The following is a 9,248-nucleotide window of genomic DNA, read 5'->3' as shown; positions in this document are numbered from 1 at the left end:
CCCGTCTCGGCCTCCCAAAGTGCTGGGATTACAGGCTTGAGCCACCGCGCCCGGCCAGAGGTTCACTTTTTTTCCCCCCCTCTGGGAGGTTCACTTTTACCGTTTAATCAGTGTGTGCTTTGAGCATTTGTGAATTAGTTTCTTATGTGATGGCAAGCAAAATCTGGCTTCATAAAAAGCTAGAAGCAGGAAGACCAATGAGACCACCTTTGGAGAGCTTGGAGGTAGGGAATATGGCTAGCATTCAGATAAATGTCTTAGTGACACCTTCTCATCCTGTTTCCCCTGCAGCCCGTGTGACCCCAACTCTGCCGAAGCAAGACCGCCCTGTGCGTGAGGGGACCCGGGTAGCCTCTATTGAGACAGGTTTGGCTGCAGCAGCTGCAAAGCTGGCCCAGCAGGTAGGTGCTGACACCCCAGGTCACCCTGCAACTAATAGCAGTTTGACTTAGAGCCTCAACACTTAGACCTGCAGGCTGATAGGATCCCACCTTTGTCTCAGTGGAGATTGAGTAACCTTTGATCTTTATCCTTGGCAGTATCCCAGCCCCCTCTTAAATCCCTCTTATCCCAACTCAATGATAAGCTACTTCCACAGGTTACATAGTTGACATGATTTAGGATGAAAGAAAATACTAGGCCAGAGAAAAACCCTTGTGGATATCACTTACCTTTTTTGTGTGTGAAAACCTCTTAGATGAGAAGGACCAGATCCATCCTTTGCTCTCATATGAAGCCCTGAGGGGGTGACTCAGCTGAGTACATTCAAGTTCTCAGCCACCCACCAGTATTGTAATTTGGTTGATTAGAAATTTTTCTTGTCCTCTTTATGAAATAATATTATCTTAATCTTCACTCACTAATATTTTTTTTGTCCTAAAGAGTGATCTTCACTAGAATCAAGTTCACCTCCTAGCATTAACAGCTAAAAGTTCTTTAATGTGTGTAATGTGCTTAGGAGCCTTTGGAGGTGAATTTTCTGATTCTCTTGCTACCAATATCCCGTTAGCTTTTAATCCCATATCCTATAGCTTAGAGCGCTATTAAGCATCTGCTTTGTTAGTTGCTTCTGTATACAATATGTGATGTAATCTGCCCAATAGCCCTGTTCAACAGGTGATATTTTCATCATTTTATAGATGAAGAAAATGAGGTTCTCATTGACTCAGGATAATACAGCCAGTAAATGGAGGAGACAATTCAAACTCATATCCTCTAACTTCAAAGTTCATATTACTTTCTATTTAAATAAATGCTTACGTAGTGTAGTCATTACATCCTATTTAAATAATATTTAAATCTTTGGCAATCTTCTTTGACCAGAACTTCTCTCTCTTATGTATATCCCAATACAATGTAAGCTGTAATTTGAAAAAGGGGGTTCTACTGTTTTATATAAACATAAATTAAGTAAATGTGTGAAAATTACTCTTAGTGCCTTTTAAGGAGCTGAATTCTGTTTGGGATGATCAGAGATTACCTCAAAGAAGAGGTTTTGAAATTGCGGAGGGGCTTTGCAAGCTAAGTTTCTGGTATGGGCCAGGGAGGCATTCTAGAAGAAGGGAATTCCTTGGTATAGCACACAAAGCCCTCCTAAAACCCTCTTGATTTGGTCTCTAGTTATCTCCTTCACCTCCTTCCAGCCTCTCATGCACACCCTTTATACAGCCATACTGCACTGCAATACTCATAGTCCCCTCAGTGAGTATATCAGATTGTCTCGTGGTTTTGTGCCTTTACAAAAGATGTTCCTTTTACCCATTGAGAATCATATCCTCTCAGATGCCTCACCTAACAGCCCTTCGTACTACCTACCACCACTTTATTTCAGAGGCCTTCTTCTATATGCTTCTACAGCATTCTCTCGTGGTACTTACAATCATAAATGTATGTTTTGTTGTTTCTGACTAAACCATGAATACTTCAAGAGTGGGAATATATTTAATTTAACTTGGTATCCCCACTATGGTCAGAAAATGTGTTTAGTCAGTATTGGGGTGAGTGAGTGAATGAATGAAACATCTTTCTGTATTGGAGACTTCATGTTGGGGAGTTAGTTAAAATAAGTAATGGATATAAGAATGGATTCTAGAGTCAGCCTGCTTGGATTTAAATTACATAAGAGTTCTACCACTTGGGCAAGTTGATTTCTCTTTACCTCGTTTCCTCATAGACTTCATTTTAGGATTAAATGAGGTAATGTATGTACAAGCTCTTTTAGAATGGCAGTTGGTATGGAGCAAGTACTATAGGCCTGTTAGCTTTTCATCATTATTATGAGTTGGCTAAGTGTAAACAGCCAGACTGTGGAAGATCATGAATGTCAGGCCAGGGAGTTTGAACTTGGGCGGGGATCTGCTAACAGCTTTTTGAGCAAGGGGATTGGCAAGGTGAAGGTGGTTCTGTCATAAGATGGTCTAGTTGTCTGTGGGGGTATCTGGATAAATTATATATGAAAGAGATTGGCAGCAAAGGTAGCAAAATCTAGGCTGGTGATCTAGATATGAAGAGGTAATTCTGAGTTTAAGTGAGAGAAAAAGGGACAGAAATGCAGTTCCTGGTACGGGTAGAATAGCATTGTGGCTGAGGGAAGAGATTCTGAAGCCAAATGGCTTGGATGTGAATCCCAGTTTGGCCACTTACTGGTCCTGTAACCTTAGGGAAATGACTTAGCCTCTCTGTGCCAGTTTCTTCATCCTTCAGATGGGGTTATAATTCTTACTTCTTGGGTTTTTACGAGTATTAAAGGAGTAATTATAGAAGAATGGTTGGCATGTATTACTAATATTATTATTCTTGTACCCCAGAAATGCCTGTGGTACCCACAGCCTGTCAGATCTTCGAAGGCAGGAGTAGGCTCGTGTTGCCAAGAGAAGGCAAAAAAATGTAATCACTGAGTTGGTTTGTGTGGCTGTGTAGCATTTCAGAAGGTAAAGTTATTTACATGCTCTCAGCACCACCTTTCCAGGTTCTCAGGGCTCCAGATGCCCACTATACAAATGTCCACTGTGCAGTGGATAGTAGATCCATAGGGCACTGGATGGTTGAGATACAAGGTATTGAGAGAAGTGACACAACTCCTCATTTGTCATTCCCATCCCCAAAGTGAGGTTTTTAGACCCAGTGACCTGGAGGATTGTCAAGCCCTCTGTTAAAAGAAAAAGACCAGCAAGGGGAAGAGAAGCCATTATAAGAGATGAAGATAGAATAATAAGTAACTACTTGTTGAATATCTACTATGTGCTGTGTATTTTTATGTCATCATTTAATCTTTTCAAAAACCCTAAAAAGCAGATATTTACCTGTTTTATAGATGAGACAGCGGAGATTCAGAAAGGTTAGTCAGTTTGACCATATTCATCCAGTTTAGGGAAGAAAAGCCTGGATTTGAACCAGATTTATCTTACTCCAAAGCTAATAATCTCTCTAATCTTTCTATGCTCAGATTTTCCATTTTGAGAAGTTTGCAAGGTGTCTCTTCAGATAGACCTCGTTAAATACTGGTCCCAACTACTTTTCAGCTGTGAGGCTTTGGGCTCATGTTACTTTCATTTTCTCATATGTAAAATTAGGATTTTTTCTTCTTAGGGCTGTTACGAGGATTAAATGAGATAAAGTATATAAAGTGTCTCAGCTGCTAATGTAAATTTAGTTATTATGATTAGATGTGTCCAAGGTCTACCTCATTAGTGGCAACACTAGGACCAAAATCCTAGTCTCCAAATTCATTTACAGCTCTCTTGGCACTGTACTAAAATGTGACAGCGGTGACTTAAGGATGGATAGTAACAAAGAGATGATCTCAGGTATTGGAAAGCCTGTTACGTGCTGTGTGTACATCCAGGCTAGACTTGGTGCAGGTAAGGGAGAGGGTGGCAGGTTGCACAACCATATTGGCCATTGTCTAGTTAGTTCCTTTCCTGGGAACTTTTCTTCTTTTTTTCACTCCTGAATCTCTCCTCCTGCTTGGCTTGTGTTTCAGGAGCTACAGAAGGCCCAAAAGAAGAAATATATCAAGAAGAAGCCTTTGCTGAAGGAGGTAGAACAGCCTCGCCCTCAAGACTCCAATCTCAATCTGACAGTACCAGCCCCCACTGTGGCTGCCACACCACAGCTTGTCACCTCCTCCTCACCCCTGCCACCTCCTGAGCCTAAACAAGAGGCCCTGTCAGGAAGTCTCGCTGACCATGAGTACACGGCTCGTCCCAATGCCTTTGGCATGGCCCAGGCAAACCGCAGCACCACACCTATGGCTCCCGGTGTCTTCTTGACCCAGCGGCGCCCTTCAGTTGGCTCCCAGAGCAATCAGGCAGGACAAGGTACAACGGCCATGTGGTTGTAGAACCAGAGGATCTTAGAGCCACCTGCCCTAAATCCTAAGTGCTCTAGTAGATGACAATACCAGGGAGGGACACTGAAGGCCAACCTAAGGTGCTTGGATTTGATCTTATGGGCCATGGAGAGATGTTGACTGATTTGAAGTGCAGACAAGATCAGGTTTTAGTTTTGAAAGATCCTTCTGGTGGCCAGAAGGGGGTAGAGGGTGGGCTAGAGATGGGAACTCTAGGGAGGAGGCACATATACAAGTTCAGGCAAGCAGGAAGAGTACCTGGGGCGATGCCAGAGGGAGTAGAGCGGGAGGAGATGAACTGATCAAATACGGAGTCAGTCAAATAGGACATGGGAGGGGATTTAATGTGGGGAGACAGAGACAACAAAGAGTCAGGGGACTCAGGCCTTCCTTTCCCTCACTTTGGTCCTCAAAGCCCAGTCCCTAGAGTATGCAGCTCAAGGGCACGGAGGTTGGTGTGATGTTGAAGGCTGATGAAGATGAGAGTTTCTAATGAAGCAAGGCCCTAGGGATGGCAACTTCAGGGACACTGAGCTCTAATCACTAACCAGGCACTTGTCCAGTCCTGGTGGGTAGGATAAGAGGGTGTGGAAACACATTTACCTCCCTGCAGGATCTTGGAAAGAAAATGATTGAGACCAGAGTAATCAGTGGCGAAAAAGAACCAGACAAACTGTAATCAGGGAGTCTGTTGCTGCTACAGGAGGTCATAGAAGGAAGAGTCAAAGCATGTAGTGTTGGTTGGAAGTAGTTAAGGAGGGCTTCCTGCCCAATATGGTCAAAGGATGGAGAAACTTTGTGGGTAGAGAAACAGGAAGGGGACGTGGCCTGAGGGCAGTTGGTGCCAGATTTGGTGTTGAAGCCCTTGCCAAAGCCCTTGCTTACTTTTCCCTTCTCCCACAGGAAAGCGTCCCAAAAAGGGCCTGGCCACAGCAAAGCAGAGACTCGGCCGTATCCTGAAAATCCACAGAAATGGCAAACTACTTCTGTGAGCCCTCCTGTGTCCCACCCCTCACCCCTTTACCCCCATTGCCTTCTCCGTTGTCAACTCTCGGGGCATTCCTGGATCCTATCTGCCCCGGACAAGGTGCTGAGGTGCATTGTCCTGCTTTCTTGGGACTTACCAAAGGCACGGACCCCTCCACCGACTCCTCCTAGCTCCCTTCCCCACTTTCACTAGAGCATCCTGCCTGCCTTCTCCATGCCTCTGAGTAGCAGGTAAATGGGAGAGGTTTCCAGCTGACTAGAACCCTCTTTTCTACTCGTCCAAACCACTCCCCTGTCACCTGCCTTGTCTGTTCTTTACTCTTGATCCCCTCCTAGAGCTGGAAGGCAGGATGAGGAGAGGTGTGAAGGAGCCTGAGCCATGAAGTGGGAAGCCCAGTGCTTGACACTTTCTGCAACTCTAGCCCTATATCCGGAAGCCTGCCCACCTCCACCCATTCTGTTTGCCCCATTTTTCCAGTCCAGTGGACATGCCCCATCTCCAGACTTGCTCATGGGAGAAGGCTGTGGTCTCTGCCCCCTCTTGCCAAAAGCTTCATGGAAATGAAGAGGAAGGCCTAGAGCCTCCTTCCTGCCCCACTGTGGGCCATTTCCAGAAGTGGCCTAGAAACGCCAACTTCACTTCCTTTCGGAAGAAAGGTGATTCCTATCACTTGTCAAGGTAGGGAGAGGTCAGATGCCCAAGCCTTTGACCATGGCTTTGTAGCCTGTTGGAGGAAGCTACTTTTAGCTGGCTACACATGAGGCCACTTGTTTTAGGGTGAGCTCCAGGGATTTGCCTGGATTTTGAAATCATGTAGAACATTATCCACGTGGCTGTGGCTGGGCCCTGGCAGGTGGAAAACCATCTCCCAGAAACCTGAAAGCACCTGCCACTGACGCAGATAACCCTGGCCCTACAGCTTGCTTGCTCCGCCTATACCACAGAGCACAGCCTGGACATTATGGAGGGTGTGGCGGGACGGCCCACACCTGGGTCCTCCATCGGGAACTTTTCATGCTTCTTTCTCCACCTGAGGTCTTGGTCTGAAGAAGACCTCAGGACTCACATCTTCACTCCTGGGCCTTTGCACTTCCAGACGACAGGTCATCGTTCAAGCAGAATGCAGACAGGCCATTCACGAGCCCAAGTTGAAGAGAAGAGACGCCCATCCGTGAAGGAGCAGACCATCCATCCGATCCTCCCTTCCCCTGTCCTTCCTTCGTGGATTATCTCCATTGTCCAGACAGTGCCCCCACCTCCCACCGCCTTGCCTCACTGGCAATCTGGACTCGATGGAGAACATCCCCCCACCTCCATTTGGCACTGCCCAAGTGGAGTGTACCCTTGCCCTCTCCACCTGTACCACCCACTCCAACCTCACCCCAGCTTGCCCAGTGCTGCTGGGGAATTTAACAGCTACCATACAGGCCACAGGGAATTTGTGAGGCTTCCTTCGTCATCTTTGTATCTCCTGTTTGTCTTTCTTTTCTCCGTAGCCCTGCCTCTACTTTCCTTCCTTGGAATCAGGGGTTCCTTTAGCCCATTTGCTTTCTCTACCTTGGGGACCCCAGGGGCCAAGCAGTTCTCCATCTAGTCACACCAAAGGCAGAAAGCCTGGCTACCTCCCCGCTAGCACGTGAGTCCCTACTCCCCTCCCCTCTGTTTCTCCCCAGCTTTGCTTACTTGGGGGATTTCAAGGCAGCAGAGGGTAGTGAGGGGAGGGCAAGAGAAGCCTCTGTCGCTGTATAGGCAACTGCCTGACTATGCGGTGACTGCTGTAACCAAGATCAGGTCCCCAGCCCTTTTGTCCATTAACACCCCCTCTTGATCTTTCAAAGGCAGCTAATTGCTAGCAAATCCCCCTGATTCCTGCCCTTTCCCTCTGTTTCTTTGTTAGAAGTTTTCTGTGGAGCTGAAACCCAGCCTCCATTTGACTGGGTTTCATTTAGCTTAGTTGGGTTCTTGGAGCCCCCTGTTTGTTGTTTTGTGTTGTTTCCAATGAAAAGCAAGTTTACCTTCAGAGTTATGCTTTTCCAAAGAGGCTGATGTCTTTGTTTTTGTTTTTTTTTTAATGTTTCAGGTTCTAAGTGAAGTGAGTTGGGGAGGGGTGGAGAGTGTTTAGTAATCAAGGTTTAGAACACCGTGAGATAGTTACCTCTAATCTCCAATTCCTAGCTAGGGGCTGGATAGGGGGAAGGGAGAGAGGATTTCTATTCACCTTTAATATATTTTTACAAAAAAAACAATATAAAAACAAGCCCACCGCTTCTGTACATGTCTAAATATATTTTTAGAAGTGGGTAGGATTGTGAATTTCTGATGCAGGGCCTTTTTATAAATAGGTTAGAGTAGCATCATTCACACTTCTCTGTTGTTTTTGCCCCTGTCTTTTTCTTATGTTGTGTTACTAATGTAATTTATATTTTTTTTAGATCCTCCCTTTCCTATAGAGATAAAAGTGATTTATCTTGGCAATTGCTTTGCTTGGCATTCTTTTTTTTTTTGTGGTGGGGGTGGTGGTGTGGTGCAGGGTCCGGGAGTGCTGCCTTCTCTTTGTACTCCTTTGTCTCTCCCTCAGCAAGTTATCGGTGGGCATTTCCCTGGTGGTCAGCCTTATGCTTGAAATGGGAAGGGTATTCCCACCCTCAGGAGGGACACACTTCACACACCTGAAGTAGATCATCAGAAGCTGAGTGAGCAGAAAAGAAAGGGTGCAATAATTCAAAGGGGTCTGACAAGTTCACTGGGAGGGCTTTCCAGAGACTGCTTTTGCAAGTGTGTCCTCTTTCTGTGAATGTGGGATTTTTTTTTCCTTCTCCCTGCATGGAAGATATGCACTTGTTGTACAATCTGGACTTAATTACTGTGCTTAGGGCCAGTACAAGGGTTAGAAGAATATAACTATCAGAGCTTGTTTTCACAATTATCGCACTTGTTTTCTTGTGCCAGGCACTACTCTTAATGCTTGATTGATTCATTTCATCCTCACCAACACCCTCATCCTACCAGCAAAGAAACAAAGTAACCTTCCTGTATCATACGTGAAAATTCTGGGACCAACCTGGTTCCAGAATGTATATTCTCTTATCACTCGTTCTACCACTTCTCACTGATAACCACTACCATTTATTAAGTGCCTTTTGGATGCCAGGCATTGGGCTAGGGATTTTACTTAGGATATCTCATTTAATCCTCACTGAAAACCCCATGAGGATATTCACCCTGTTTTAGTTAAGGAGAATGAAGTTTGCCAATGGTCTTCAGCAGGATCTGCCTGATTCCAAAACTTACGTTCTTTGCCTTCACCATATTGGAAAATCTTTTGAGGCTCAAGCACCCAACAGATGATTATTAAGCCTTTGTTGTGTGCAAGGTGCGGAATTTGAGAGTTATCTCCTAAGGAGAGCTCCCAGGGTGATCTTGGGAGCCTCAGTTTCAAATTCACCACCACCCTGACTCTGTGGGTGAGCCAGGGCAGGCTGCTTACTGTCTGTGGGTCACCTATTAAAGTATTTTGAACCCAATCAAGATTTACTTCCTCCTGGAGATTCTGCTTCTGTGGGTCTGGAGTGAGGCTGTCTGGTTTTGGCATCTACTGGTTAAATGACCTCCAGTTCTCACAGTCTGTCTCAGCAGTAGGTGGGGTTTTGATAAATGCTCATGTCTGAAGCATGGAGAACTGTATTTCCTGGTAGAAAGGAAACAGGAAAGAAGGATTTTAAAGCCTTTGCAGGAATGGTGGGCTGGGTTATTTTTGTCACCAATTCCTCCCCCCCCCCCCCAGTCAAGAGACAAAGCACTGTTTTGTGCTTTGTTTTTACCAACCTCAGATTAGAAGATAAGCTAGACTCTTGGTCACCTTATTCCTCAGTCCAGGCAGGAGGTGCCAGCAGTTCAGAGGCTCCTGTC

The 9,248-nt window shown here is 45.5% G+C and overlaps 1 protein-coding gene across 1 annotated transcript in view; it reads left to right on the top strand.

The window, feature by feature from the left end:
• The window catches only part of PHF8 (PHD finger protein 8), a 114,388-nt gene extending 106,574 nt beyond the window's left edge, over nucleotides 1-7,814 (top strand). Inside the window, exons 19-21 of the mRNA XM_011946592.1 lie at nucleotides 292-401; nucleotides 3,983-4,319; nucleotides 5,255-7,814. Coding sequence (XP_011801982.1) covers nucleotides 292-401; nucleotides 3,983-4,319; nucleotides 5,255-5,343 — 536 coding nt within the window. The 3' untranslated portion in view covers nucleotides 5,344-7,814. The remainder of the gene's footprint in view (nucleotides 1-291; nucleotides 402-3,982; nucleotides 4,320-5,254) is intronic.
• The last annotated feature ends 1,434 nt before the right edge of the window (nucleotides 7,815-9,248 follow it).

Source organism: Colobus angolensis, unplaced genomic scaffold, assembly GCF_000951035.1.
Source record: "Colobus angolensis palliatus isolate OR3802 unplaced genomic scaffold, Cang.pa_1.0 Scaffold250, whole genome shotgun sequence".
Classification (NCBI taxonomy): Eukaryota; Metazoa; Chordata; class Mammalia; order Primates; family Cercopithecidae; genus Colobus; species Colobus angolensis.
The sequence above is the reverse complement of the archived record's forward strand: the minus strand, read 5'-3'. Positions and strand labels throughout refer to the sequence as shown.